Genomic DNA, 15,118 nt, shown 5'->3' on the forward strand with positions numbered 1-15,118 from the left:
CTGAAATATAAGGAGAAAAACATTGCTAGTTTCTAATATGTCTCAGAGTTTTTTGCTAAGTAGAAATGCCAAAATACTGCGGAGTTCCAGACTTACCTTGATAGGATCCAAAGCTCAGACAGGGACTTGTAAAGAATGAATAACACTGTATTTGCCCCTTTCCTAGCCCCCTATAAAAATCTTTATTGCTACTGAAGCCCCTGCTGTAAATTAAGGTTATCTTTGCAGACCCCTGAGCATGATAAATGCAAGCAACCTCTCTTAAGTCTTGAGAATATTTCCTATGAGAACAGCCAGGTAAATGGAACCACAAGGCCAAACTCATTTTGCAGGGGACACAAGCAGGGAGTGGTTTGCCTTTCCTTCCCATGCATTAGAAATCTCCTTCTGGAAGAAAGGGACTTGAAGGTATCACACACAAGGGTGTTCCTGTCAACAGGAGACAAAATCAGCTGTACGGGATCCAGCCTTTCTCTGCTCGGAGTACAGAATAATGTACATTTCTCACAAACCTCAAGAGCAGCACTTAGAGTTCCCTTTCACTGACCTCAGTGACACCAAAAGGCACATTTAGAGGGGAAGAGGCTCCTCGTTCAACCTGGTATTAAAAGGCTCCAATTAATACTAGGTTCAGCCTTGTATTACTGGGGACAGTTAAATGATCCCTGTGATTAGAATAGGTGTGTGCTAAGGGGAATGAGCTGCTAGGGTGAAAGATGCTATAAGCACATTATAAATCTTGGTCGTTTTCATCCAAAATAGGAGGAGAGGGTGTGAATCCACGCACAGGGGTGGAATGCTGCCTAGAGAGGGGCAGAAGTCCTAACGAGAGGTGACAGCCATCGGTACTGGCAGGGAGCAGAGGGAAGGCTGAACGGGCAGAGTAGATCCTGCAGCCTGCAGGACATACACGTTGCAGACGGTGTTTCTATCACTTTGCTTTAACCACGTCACTTGCAAAGAGAAGACGCGAGTGCAGTCAAACACTCCCACACTGGGAGAAGCCTGCCAGGTGTGGCTCAGTGAGCGGGTGGCCCCTGAAGGAGCAGCCTGACAGGAGCAGCTTTCGTCTTCCTGGCACCTGCTGTGGGAAGTGATCACACCTAACATCTCCAGACCCTTCCCCAATGCCTCACCACAACACTAAGCTCTTCAACTTTAGGCACTGGAGTTTATCTACCAGATGTAGCACTGAGTCAGCCTGGTGGCTGGTGATGAGGCAGCAATTCAGAGAAACAATAATCTGTAAATTAAGTCTAATCATTAAAGCTAGGTCTGAAACCTCAATTCCTGGTTTAAAGCCAGTTTCTCTCTGGTATTGCAGGGGTAGACAAGATCAGGAATTCAAGGCCTTCCTCTCTTCAGGTAGCCAGGTTCAACTCTGTACTTCTGTTTTTCACAAGGACGGGCAGAGCATTTCTCTCAAACTCCTCCCTTCAAGCTGACGGCATGTCCAGAGCAGAGCCTGTTGCATCTTCCCTGTCTTTGCTTCCCTCTCCCTTCAGGAATTCTGAGATTTGGTGCTGTGCACCGTCATCAATGCCCACTTGTGCCTCAGAGCTCCTTTCTAGCTCTCAAGAAGCTGAAAGATTCCAACACGCTGAATTTGCACTGACTGGCTCTGAACCCAAAAAAAGGCCAGGGCGCTAGGGTCCTTTCACTGCTCCCCAAAAACTTCCTGCGCTAATTCACGGGGAGCCTGCAAGTGTTCTGTCACGTGGCTGAAGGTGGTGTGATGATGCAGGAGCCCGTGCCTGCAGTGCTTTGCCAGACGCTGTGCCACAAGGGGATTAACAAGCAATGGGAAAACATCTGTCAGGGATGATTTTATCCCTCGGGGGCAGTCTTCAGGCGTGGTTTTTGATCCAAGGAATATCTGTGCAAGCTAATGAATTTGAGGTGATGAGTAAAGCTCTACTTGCAGCAGAATTTGCAGGTTAGAGTCACGTGAAAATCAAGGCAGCAGAGAGACCTTGAGTGCACACGCTCCTGTGCCAAATCCCGTTACCAGCCTTGTGCTCACCCCCAGGTTGTACTGCCTGCAAACTGCTCTTTCAGGGAAGTGACAGCAGTGCCTGCTGCGAGCACAGCATGGTATCAACACAACAGGAGAGTTATTCCTACACGAGGCAGCGAACAAGTTCAAACCAAATTTTTATGATGCTGCTGCAGCTGTCAGTCACTGGTGCACTTGTGGAATCTGGGCCTGCACAGCACTCAGTGTGGCCTTTCTGGAGAGGGCTACAGGGGCTGAGGATTACTGAAATCTCTGCTGCTTAGCACCAGCTGGAGGAGAAATCTGCAAAATTAAACTGGGAGCAATAACAAAACTTATCTTAAAAAGCACCTTCTCCTTTGGCCCAGAGGTGAGTGACTGCCTGAATGCCCTGTTTTCCTCTAGGCATTTCTGCCCTGTGGAGAGCAAGAGCAAAGCCAGGCTTCTCCTCACACAAGCTGCCCAACCACTTTTGCAGTCTCTTCTACCGCTGGCCATCTCACAGCTCTCTGGTGACTCAAGACGTAACATCAGCGGGCAGATCATCAGGAGTCCCAACAGCACTTTTCCTTCAGTCACCCCCGAAGCTGCTCCAGATGCTGGGCGGTGAGTTTTTGGAGATTTCCAGATGTGAAGACAGCAAGAGGCCGAGCTCCGCAAAGGCGGCAGCAGCCTTGTCCCCAGCCCCTCGCGATGGCAGTGGCACGCCTCGCTGGCCTGAAGACCTGAGGGCCAAGGGGGCTGGAGCCCAGCTCACCTGGCACAGGAACAGCTGCAGCAGCACTGCGGGGTGAGCCCTCCTGTGCCTGCCCTGCTCCCTCAGGCCTGCAGGGCAAAGCTGCTGCTGCTGCTGCGGCCTCAGGAGCTGCAGCACCCAACACCAGGGCAGGAAAGCACCAGCCAGTGCTCTGTCCCGCTCCCCAGCGATTTCACTCGGGTTTGTGCATCGAGAGGGGTTGGGGTTCACATGCAAACGTGCACAAGGTGAGTTTTTAAGCCAAACAACTACAAGAAAGTGCTTTGTGTGTTTATGGCATTAATGAACAACACACACCCCTGTGAGCACAGGCACTAGAGGAGCCTGTACCTCACAGCCCTCTATGTCCCTGAACTCCTTCCAGTGCAAAATTCATTCAGGAACCTCCTCACACAGGGGTCTCACAATATGCAGACCTCCCACAAGAACCCAAATTCCTTTCCACAAGAACACAAAGGAAAATTCCTGCCTCCTTCTCATAAGCCCTATTAAATTTCTATTAGTAGAAAACAGCAGATGCAATTTGGCTAACTGAATACTGGCAAACAAAACAGACAAGGACTGTGGATTCCCTGTCACTCTACTCAGAGTTTCACAAATCTTGGCAGAAGTTAGTATCTCTGACAACACTACACTGCTGCCAAATTTTACTAAAATTAGCCAGTGAGATGAAAAATTCCAGTAATTTTTCTGGAAGATGACAGCTCTAAGAATGGGCAAACAGATTGACAGATAAACTGTTAACATGAGCTCCTTTCCTTAGGGAACCAACTTAATAATAAGCATCAAGATGACACGAGGATATCTGATACTCATATCCCTGAATCTAGCCTTTCATTGCGTATCACTTTCCCTACCAAGAGAACAAGGAAGGCAGAAGAAATACCTTTACATTCTCCTCTGTTATGTACTTCTCAGCTTTGTCCACTGCATTCTGTCGGATCCGGTGGAGAAATGCCTGCAGAGATGAAAGAGGATTTATATTCAAAAAGTTTGAGAATAGCTTGATTTCACTTTTATTTCCTCCAGGTTCCCATCAACACCGTGTGGCTGATTACCTTTAAGGCTGAAAGAATGTAAAGGTTTATGAACTCCCCACCACACGTGTCCAGGCTGCACGCAGACACTGCCAAAGGCATTTCCTACAAGGCTGTTGGGCTTAGCCTGACAATAAATGTCTTCCCTTTGTTGAAGCTTTCAGCTTTAATGATGTGAAGAGCAGCAGACTCCAGCAGGGTCCACTTGCTCCCCTGAAGGTTTCCTGTGTCTCCAGGACAGCGTGGAAGGAAGGGGCTGTCACACTGCTGGGGCTGAGGCACCTCAGAGCCATGAGCTGGGGCTGGGGCCAAGTCCGAGAGTCTCCCTATGTGGGGAAGGGAATGGAATTCAGCAGACAGTGCCTGCGACGCCCTGACCCGTTCACCTCAGTTCAGTTGGCTCAAAACAGACAAAGCAATGCTGGGACTTTTCCCTTAGGTCAGGCTTCCCCTTCTCCCAGCTCTGCACAACTCTGGCTTCAACAGTCAAATGAATGAAAAGCTCCAGGCCAGATACAAATGGACAGTGACTTCAATGTCAGCCTGAAAAGCCTAACTCTGGCTACTGGAAGTTGGGAGGACCTACTTGCATTTGCACTGAACACACCCACAAACCCATTTGATTCAGTGGGAAGGGTTCAGAAAAGGACACTGCATGGGATTTCCAGCTCAAGACTCCCTGGTTTAGCAACTATTGGCTAAAAGGCGCTTCTGGACTGAGAGCAAAGAATTTTCCTATCCACAGGCACCAGCAGAGAGGGAAACACCTGCAGGAGAGACTGACGGGCAGCCAGCGAGGACAGAACCTGCTGCAATGACCTACAAAACCTCTGCAGAGCAGGGAAGAGGGCTCTCCTCTCTGCTCTTGCCCGTGGTTTCTGACTTGCCTCCCACACAAAGGAGTGAGCCCTGGGGAGTGCAGTGAGCAAGGATGAAAGAACTTCTCTCACCCACCTGAGAGAGTGAGGGGAAGTTGGTCATGTCTTTATTTAGGGCACAGAGCAGCTTTGTTACAGCTTGATAATAAAAAGCCTTTAAAAGACGAACTATTCCTGAGCAAGGCCCATGTCAGCTGGTGCATACTCAGCTTTTGCTTTTCCCCTTGTGCCTGCTGGGATCAGCAGCAGCTTACAGCCTGTTAAGGGGCAATGTCACAGAACCAAACTTGCAGCTTACGGAATGCCTTCACCTCTGGTGTTTTGCTTGGCAGACCCTGAACGTGCTCCTCTGGCTGACTTTCTAAAAGGAGCACATCTCTGTTCCAGCTTAGGCATGGCTCTGTCACTCATCAGCCATTCACACTTTACAGGACAGGCACCAGTAAAAAAGACATTAATTAATGAAGCACAGAGACCCTACATTTGTTTTTAGCCTTGGATTTTCAACCCGCTTTTGAACAGATTTCAGGGACCATAACCACATTGCTCCTCTAGGATTGCTCAATAGGAAGAAGACCTTGGCTAGATTCCAGCTAGATCTGGAGAACCCAGAGGAGTTTGTGGGGACTACGAAGTCTGAAGACTAGATGCCTGCATCAAAGGACAGGACACACGTGCCAGTGGCGGAAGGGCGGTTTTATAAGGACCAGCCAGCCCACCCTGGAATACTGTGGGCAGGAAGTGCAGTGCTCAGCAGCCTGCAGCAGCCCGGGAGCTGCCTGAGCTGCGGAGTTCAGCAGGATGGCTGCTGACCTGCTGACGGGAGAACACTGCTGCACTCCCCCTGCAGCTGGGTGTGATGGCCCAGCTCAGACCGGCCCCTGAGCCACACAGGCGCCGCAGCACTCCAGAGCCCTTCTTCGTTCGCTAACGAGGTCAGGCACTGGTTCTCCTTCCTTCAATCACAAACGTGTCTGGAGACAGCAAACCCAACTGAAATCATCAATTCACCTGCGCAATTAGCAGCTCCACCGGTGACTGACAGTTATCTGCACATCAGTCCCAGTGTGAAGGGTCTAATGATAGACAGCTGTATACAGAAGTACAAATCACATTGGCTGTTAGAGGCCACTCAATAAAAAAGTGGAGACTGTGTTAATCAAAAAAAAAGCTTTCCTGTGATGCTTGTCTGAAAAGACCACTTGATGTGAGCACAAGAAAGGGAGAAAAAATAGGGGGAAATCAAACAAAAACTAAAAAAGGCATAGAAGCAGAGAGAGGAAGGAGGATGAAAGACCTAGAAGGGAAACAGTCAACTCTGTAGATAGTCTTTCAAATCTCCTACAGCCTCTGATTTGCCTTGGTGTGCATGGACAGCAGTCTCTCCAGTAATAATAAGACGGTTACAAGAGATTTTTGTCTTAACAAATCTAATAGTCTGCTTTCCAAAATGCAAGTGTCCTCAAATTATCAAAACTTAGTGGATGCAGAACAAATTTGTTCCCCATTTTTCAGCACCTACTGAGGTGCAAGAAGAATCTTTTGCAACACAGTCATTCAAATAAAAAGTATGAAAAACACAAGCTATTAAACAGCAGCTCACGAAGATAATGCTGCATGCCCAGTTCACATGGCAACCCCACTTTCTTCCAAACCACTTCCTGCTTGGAAAAAGCAACCCTTTTCCCAGAGATGTTATTCTGACATTCAGGTCAGCATTTCCTAGACCTCTCCCGTGATTTTTGTGCTACTTGTTTTATTGGGGTCTAAGCTCGTCTGTACTAGCACTAACCCTCGCATCACCTGGTGACACAGACTCCAAGATCTATTACACAAGTAGTGTGCATCTCTTTTGGGGGAAGGAGCGCTGTGATCTTCCACCAGACCTATTGATTTAGCTGGATTATCAGAGTTACCTGGACCAGGACCTGACAAAAGTGATGCCAAAAAGAGAGAAGCGGTGGTGGATGGGTATTAAAAAACTTGCCATGCCTATATCTTATTTATATTCCAAAATATTTTGTTATAAAAGAGGAAGTAGTTGAAAGGGTAAAAGCTTGTCTGTCCACCTACAAAGTTACTGAAACAAACTCTCTCTGGCTGCTCCAACCTCTTCACGCTCTACTCAGCTCCTCCAGAAATCCAACGGCTCTGGCCCTTGGCATTTCTCACAAGGAGCCCTCAGGGACCCCACAGTACAACCCTTCTCATCTGCTGCACCTCCAGTCTCTGTAGGAACTAGCCTCCAAGGAGATGGGGAAGCATGGGGGCAGCTTCCTTAGGAGACCTTGGAAGTACGAGCTGGGCACTCTGAAAATCACTCCTGGGACACACGAGAAGATCACAGTCACCCCTCCATGGCAACCAAGAGCAGAAATCTCTGCTGTGGCACACTGTTGGTTTCCTCCTCTCCGGAACTATGGGGGATCACTGAAACAACAACCAACTGCACAGCACTGAGGCTGCGGAAGAGCTGAAACTGCTCAACAGGCAACACGAGTAGGCTCTGCTTCCTCCTATCTTCTTGTGGTACCCTGGTCAGGACTTAGAAGGATCAGGATTTCACAAAAAGCAGAGGGGAGAGGAGAGCTGAGGGCAGACATCTCTCCCGCTCATCCCCGCGCTGCACTGCCCCTGCCCGCGCAGTGCTGCCCTGTGCCCACCCCGGGCCAGTCCGAGCAGCCCCGGCTGTTTGTGTGGGCAGCACAGGAAGAGCCCATGGATCCAGAACAAGAGCAGGTCATGGCACAGGGCAGCAAAAGTGGGAAACCAGGCTAATCCATTTTCTTTCTGCTGATAAAGACTGTAAAGGTCCCATCTTCCATTTTCATGTGCCCAGTATTAGGAAAACAGTCCCCAGAGGACTTGTTTTCGTTTCAAATTCTGCTGTAATAACATAATACTTATTTGTGCACTGTGACTGTTGTCCTAGAGGTCTGCTATTCCCAAACTCAGCAGGCCACAGCTGATGCTACTCATGTCCTGCAGAAGCACATTTATAGTCTGCCTTACAGTACAAAGCCTTGCAGGATTCAAGCATCCTGACAAACTAGAATGAGCAGACTGAAATGTTTCCTTTCTGCATCACATCATGTTGGACAAGTTCCTCCCAATGCAGACTAATAGAGACGTATTACAAATCTAGAATGAAATTTAAGAATAAAATTCGTTTCATTAAATAAGTACTCTTTAATGCTCCTTCTGTATGAAAGTGTTTTGTTCTTCTACTCGTGGTCCTCACATTCCACTGTTCCCATGAAATCTCACTGTTTTGATTGTCTTTGCAGCACCTCTAAACCACAAAAGCACAGAGTACATTTTAAGGAAAGAATCTGCCAATTGTTAGTTGTTGTCACATGAAACAGTTGCACACATGAAACCACTGGGATTTCTCTCAAATGCTTTTCACACGGGCCTTAATTAGAGAAAATTCGTATTTTCCATATTCTGTGTAGCAGAAGTAACACAAGGCAAACACTAGGGACGAGGCAGTGACAGTTTGCTGATGCGCCTGCTCAAAACTCATGTTTAAGGCAGATTCTTGCTATTTCTGAATGTTTGAGGAAGTGACTTCTTACTGAACAGCAAGGCAGGCCAAGTGTGCCTGCCCCTGAGGGAAACGAAAAGGAGAACAGAAACAGACAGTGGGGAGGCAACTGCTGCTGGAGAAGCAACAACTTAAACACAGTCCTGTAAAACCTGTTTCCTGAACAGCTGACTGCAGTGCCACATTGCACTGAAGAGACAAGGGAGACAGCTTTGTTAAACTCCTCAGTGATCGGGACTGATTCAGAACAAGAGTCCAGGGATCTGGATTTTCTGGGTTAAATTAATAAATTGCTTTACACTTGTGCCATCAATCATTTAAAGCTTCTTGCAAGTGCAGATAACTTGTTTCCAAGCAAATGTGTTCACAGTGACAAATTAAGAGGTGACACGAACAGTAACTTCCAATATTTGACCATCACTAGCATCCTCACCTTGCAACTACAGGACAGAGGTCATAGATACGAACAAGAAATGCAAGTGTAATTTTAATTTCTCTTTTTTCCATCACTTGAATTAGTGTTGTCACTAAATTTGGCTGTTAGAAGTCTTTGCCTCCATCCCAAAAAAACCCTACTGTCTTTAGCAAAGCAGCTCAAAGGTCCTGTGGGATCACAGCTTTACTGAAATAGTGTGACAAATTAAAATGAGTGTTTGCTGAAGTTCATGTTTTGAGAGCATCCTTGCTCATGTTACTCAATTGCTAGCTTTGAACCTTGTCATTCTGATCACGTTCTTTTGCTTTCTATCAGACATGCAGCCCATAAGCTAAAGCTCTACACAAATGACAGGAAACTAATACCCTGCGTCCCACGTGTCAAGCGCAGTTGTCACCTGCACCGACATCTGACAGACAATGCAACAAATAATCTCAGAGCAACACAGCACAAGGCCACTGGAACCTCCACACGTGCAGCAGGTGCCTGCAGGGCTGCGCTGAGTGCTCCCAGGCCCGGCTCGCAGGCAGCGGGGAGTGAGACCCCTCCGTGCAGCTGTGCTGCTCCGCAGGGCCCGCGGCCTGGGCACGGGGAGCCCCAGCCCACACACAGCTGCCTTTTAAAGACACGTGAAGTAACTCCTCAGTAAACACACCGCTGGTTTGCCAACGCCACCGCCTGTCCCGGGCAAGTGCCAGGATACCGTGTACCACGCTGCGCCGGACTCGGGTCTTTCCGCTGAGGCATTAAGTTGGAGCACTGGAAATCAGAGGCAACTCCTTTGACATTACTAGCGTGACACATGTAAAATGGAGCAACACTGAGGCAACTTGACTACTTCTAAAGAGCCTGTTACTGCACCTCTTACTGGCAATCCAGTATTCCCTCATTGCTCAATTACTGGCTGCTGTGTTAATATTTCTATAAAAACACAGTTTAAATTATCAGGGTCTGGAAAAGGAAGGAAGAACTTAAGCATCAGATGAGTGCAGTATACTAAAATTCTCCTAAAGAACAGAGCCACAGCTGCGAGAGAGAGCAACTCTGCAAAACCATTGTAGCTGTAGCTGAGACCTACAGGCAAATTAATTTGTCAGCAAACACCTGACCAGGGACTTGCCTGACAGACAGAGGTGTTCAGTAAGAGGAAATAGCACCAGAAATACTTTTATTGCCCTAATTTCAGGCTTTCTGTGTATCAAACTGGCTTTAAAGCCTCAAAGCTTATTGGTACTTTTTTTTTAAATCTATCCCCTGAAGAGGAACTAAATTATTAGCTAACCAAGATGATTAATAAAAAGAAAAAAAAAGTCACATACATCATGGAGTATCAAACATTCTCTGCAAACAGCTCAGGCAGTCTGAGCTGTAGAAGCTGCACAATCATTTCACACACACAGAAGCACAGGAGTTACAGGAGGCACCCGCTCTTCCCACACCAGGCTGCATGACCATTTGCAGAAAAGCAGATTCCATTTCAGGTGAAACTGGAAAGACCCTCAGAACAGAAATGCAGCTTCAGCTGCAAAATGCAGCTATGTCACAAGGGAGAGATCCTTTCACCTGAAGCACATTTTCGATGGGTATTTTTTGTAATCGTATAGATACATCAGCAATAAGCACATGTGCGCGTATTACAAAACCACCGCTCATACTGGCAAGTTAATAAACATTAACTAAGCACTGATCATGGCAATTTGAAACTTCTTCCCCATTTCTTAATCTGACATATGGTGAGTGCTGATAAACACTAAATGAAATACAGAGGAGCATTCAGAAATGCTATTTGAAATTGTGTAAGTGCAGGTATGAATAAAACGTTTTATTAATAATTATTTCTTTAATTACTAGATAAGAGAAACAGCTACTGCTAATATGAAGTACACGCCTGAGATAATTCCAAAACTCTGATTTGTCCATAGCCAGTCCTGAACTTTAAGGTTCACGCAGTTATGACCACACTTGGCTGGTTTATCTGACATCTATCTTGCCATTGTTACACTGTCTGTAACATCAAATCAATCACTAAATACTGGCAGCGCACAGCACTGGGACTTGCAGCTGCGCTTTAAGGACTCGGACATTCCAACTGCTTTCTTCTGCCTTTGAATTTCTTGCCAGAGGTGCGGCACAGAATGGCTTCTGCCAACAGTCTCCGGGGCTTCAGCGAGGATTCACCCCATCTGCGCACGCTGGAAGCTGAAGCGCTCCCCGAGTGAGTGAGCCCGGTTCTCACTACCCCAGAGGCGCGGGCAGGCAGCCCAGAGGAGGAGTCACTGCGCTGTCGGAGGCTGTTGAAAGAGGCTCGGTTCCATCTCGAACGGTGTTCCTTCCCATGGAGAGCCGGCCCGGGTGAGGAACTTCGCTCAGCCCACGCTCCGCGGCTGCACCGCTCTCCCGGCGCGGCAAGGACAAATGGCAGGGCAGTGAGTGGTGCTGAATGGTCTCTAGGAGAGAACCGGGACTGTCCCGGGCGCTCAGGGACGCGTAGGGACACGGGGACGCTGCAAGCTGACACATGCAAGATCCTCATGCACGGACATTCTCGGGACGGTGGCACTCCGGGACTAATCACAAGTGAGCTGATCCAGCAGCGCTTCCCAGGAAAAGCATTTTACAGAGAAAGCTCTAAAAAGACCCCGGACCACGATCTGCATTTCCAGCGGACTGCTGTTTACACCGGAATTGTGCAACAAAAAAACCAGTCAAACCAAACTCATGCCTTGACTGATGGAGGGCGGAATTGAAGGGAAGTCATCGAGAAATACGTTGCAGTGTTTCTTCAGGAGGAGCTGTTTTCATTTGAATGACAAAAGCCTTTTGTGAAGTGAAAGACAGGCTGGTGCTGCAGAAAGGCCATTGTCTCTTCTCCATCGCTGCCCCGACCCCCGCTAGCCCGACCTCCCCCCAGTCACCAATATTTGCATTCTCAGACAGGTCACAAGATCCCAGTTCACTCCAGAGCCCCAAAAGCCACATTTCTCACCTCGGAAGTCTTCAGCACTCACTGCTATTAATCTCTCCCTATCACCCGGACTTCTCTTGACTCCTCTGCATGCTCCCCCTCCTGTACAACGTTATCTCTATATCGCTGTGAATAATCGTATTATTGTACCTCAAAAAAACCCCAAACTCCTCCTCTTCTTTGCTTAAGCATGTCCTCTTGTGAATATCTATCCCTGGAAGATTCCACCCCATTCCAATATCAATAGAAAATGTATCTGTTTGGATTTTCAAAAGAACTTAAGAAAGCTACGTGTGCAATTCTCTCAAGCTTTTGGAATATCCTCCCTTTTACTGGCCTCTTCATGTCATTTTCCCTGTTCTACAATCATGAGATGATTTTCATCATCTTACTGCACCATGGCACTCTTCAAAATGTTTCTGGACAAGGTTTGGTTGAACAGTGTGGTTTACTTCATTGCACTTTTATGTGGAGAAATAAATCCGAACAAGTCAGTGTCTGCTTAGTCTTTATGGTACTTCAACAAAAGTTTGTTTCAGAAGTAAGGGCCCAGTAGACAACACATGAATTTTTCAGGATTCAACTCATATTACTTACACTCACTGTGTTCATAGTGGAGAGATGCCTGCAGATTGCAACCAGTTCTACATTTGAGGTGGCTCCAGCTACCAAGATCCTATCAGCACCAGGGGATGTTTACTCAGGTTTCAGGCTCTAGACAGCTACTCTTTTTTTCAGGAGGGAGGTAGAAGCACTAGAAACATCAAGTGGTATCCAAAAAAAAGTAAAGTCAAGATGATAATGAAACTGCAGCAAAAATTAGAATTTCTTCAAATAATATTTCAGGATAACAATCTAAGCTGAAGAACTTTGCTATCAGAAACACTACTCTCTTCCTCTTCTACTCTTTCCAGTGGTGGTGTGTTAATACACTAAACATGAAACAGGCAACACAGAGGAAAACTTTAAAATTAAATCTAGTCCCCTAAAGTCCATGCAATATTCTTCACTAGTGGCAAGACAGCCTAGCACTTCGGCTGGCTGAAGCAAAGCAGTTCAGCTGACTGCCAGCAGTTCACTGACACTTGCCCTAAATTACTTGTGGATCCTCACAGGCCCACGGAGGGAGCATTATCTTGGGTGACCCACAAACTTCATCTACATTGCAAAACCGTAACAAAACCCCAGGATCTTCCTTCCCTCGGAACACTCTCTGCCCTGATGACACCTACTTAAGATTGTCAGACTTTGGATCTAAATATTGAGATTGCTTCAGAGGTTTCTGCTCTCGGGCCTTTTCTTGCTCTCTTTCAGAAACAGCCCGACAGACGAGGGGGCCATGCAGAGCAGTCTAGAGCCCAGCTCTGGCCATAGAGCACCTCAGGACACCCTCAGGAGGCGTACTCGTGTCAGGGGTCCTGCCCAGCTTGACACACCTACAACACCGAGGTGCTCACACACCTGTTTGGTGGGCCCACACAGGCCTAAACTCTCCGCTGCGCCCAATACCCAGCGGTAACCAGTCCCACTTCCTCTTGGACGAGTGGGAATGATGCCATTGTGTCAGGTCTAAGAGATGGGAAGTCTAACAATGCTGCCTGCCCCACTGCCCCAGGCCAGCCCAGAGCCAGGTTTCATAGTTCCCCCTCACATCCATTTGTTTTCTTGTGACAGCCTGAAGAAAACCTCTCTACTGGTGGCATTCCTTCTCTGCACACACGTTCTGTCAGAACACAATCATATCACACGCAGTCCTAAACTCCAGCTTCCTGTGAAGCAGAGTGAAGAATGAAGCATTATATTTTAACATAAAGGGGAAGTTGAGGCAGTGAAGGCCCTGAACTGCAGGGCTCCAGCGGGCAGACAGCCCCCCCGGCTCCCCACGGGCTGCGGGGCCGGTGCTCTGCCTTGTGCCACCAGCTGTGCTCCCAGGCTTCGCAAAGTCTGGAGCAAAGCTACAAACAGCTTGGGCACATACACCTCTCTCTTTACAGAGGTGTAAATACATTGGAAGCCTTAAAACGAATTACTAAAATTTTAATTTTAGAAGGGACTCGGTTATCAAGTTTTTTGGAAGTATTATGATGTTTTTAAATGAAAACCAGATAAAATTTGACCTTCCTTCATCGGAAGCCAACTGCATTACATTGCTAGGAAACATGAAGCACACCTCTCCAAATGTCAATCAGTTGCTGCGACCTGCCCGTTTCTGGGTACTGCCACAGCCTTCTCCCCCGCAGGACAAAAACAATTACTAGAGCAGTTGGGGAGTTACCAGCCGACGGTCCTCGGGAAACTGAGCAGCTGTTTTCAGTGTAGGTATCGGATGAGGTATGACTTCGCTCCCCGTTCCATCCAGCCACAGGAGTTGTCCCTGCTGACGGAAGGGCTGCACGCCAGTGCACTGGCTGCTGAGTCTGGCAAACCATTCATCCAGGCTGCCATCTTCCCCTCTGCAGCACTCGCCCTTCAGCTGCCTTTCCCTTAGAGGCTGACTGGTGGCACCGAGTATCTAGCAGAGGAATTCACACATGGAGTTTCCTTTAGAGCCAATACTCCTGCCACTCATCCTTCACCTCACACACGGCTTGCACTGCTTCCCCCAAGGATCCATCTCTATCAGTCCAAAGAACAAACCTCTAAATAAACTGCCAAAGCTCAGGTGCAAGCTGGGCCAAAGCAAATAGCTGTTTAAACCTCATCTACCACATTTACACACTGGATTGAATTTCGCCTTTGCAAGAGTCCCAACTGCATCTGTGAACTCAGCTGATTGCCAGTTACTGAGTGCTCACACAGAGCAGGGCTTTTATTTGTAATAAAATATTTAGAGTGGAAAAACACCACAGAATTTAATAAAAGAAACACTCTCAGACTGCCAGTGCCTTGTGGTGCATCTTTGCAGATGCTTGGAATTCCCTACAAAAATAAAGCTGGAATTTAAAATTCTGCCAATTCAATAAATGTCTGTTTCAACTCAGCTTTGTATTAAAACAGTAAGCAATTTTACTTATACAAAATAAAGTGTGAAGTCCTGGATTATAAATAGGCTCCATTTGTGGATCTCTTTTCACAGTTACTCTGCCTAAATAGCTGAGTGTTCAGAGAAAAAAACAAACCCGATTTGCATACCTAAGCACAACTGCATTAGCCAACTTAAAAGGCAAAACACACACACAAAGCTGAATTTAGACATCAGACATCTTCAATAAGTGTTGAGTCTATTCTCATAGAAAATGCAATAGATCTCAAAGCTTTTTAAGAATAAGCATTTAGAACCTTACAGAGGCAACATCTTTTCCAGTGAACTGTTTCAGGCTTTGCACAGTAAAGGCAATTCTGGATGCTCCATCAACTGCCACATCAATACAGGATCCTTTATCAAAACCTTTCTATTTTAGCCATGTACCAAACTAAGGAACTGTATCTAAATGCACTACAGATGGTGGGCAAAGCAAAAACAGGAGGAAAACTGGGACTGCAACCCTTCCTTCTCTGCTAA

General features: G+C 47.1%; 1 protein-coding gene across 3 annotated transcripts in view; it reads right to left on the reverse strand.

Annotated features, from left to right (window-relative positions):
- PREX1 (phosphatidylinositol-3,4,5-trisphosphate dependent Rac exchange factor 1) overlaps window positions 1-15,118 on the reverse strand; it is a 103,764-nt gene that overhangs the window by 53,815 nt on the left and 34,831 nt on the right. For all 3 annotated transcript variants that reach the window (XM_066199288.1, XM_066199287.1, XM_066199286.1), the window contains exon 2: window positions 3,640-3,711. In XM_066199288.1, the coding sequence (XP_066055385.1) occupies window positions 3,640-3,711 (72 nt within the window). The remainder of the gene's footprint in view (window positions 1-3,639; window positions 3,712-15,118) is intronic.

Source organism: Chamaea fasciata, unplaced genomic scaffold, assembly GCF_029207755.1.
Source record: "Chamaea fasciata isolate MVZ Bird 193981 ecotype frontalis unplaced genomic scaffold, bChaFas1.0.hap1 SCAF_17, whole genome shotgun sequence".
NCBI lineage: Eukaryota > Metazoa > Chordata > Aves > Passeriformes > Sylviidae > Chamaea > Chamaea fasciata.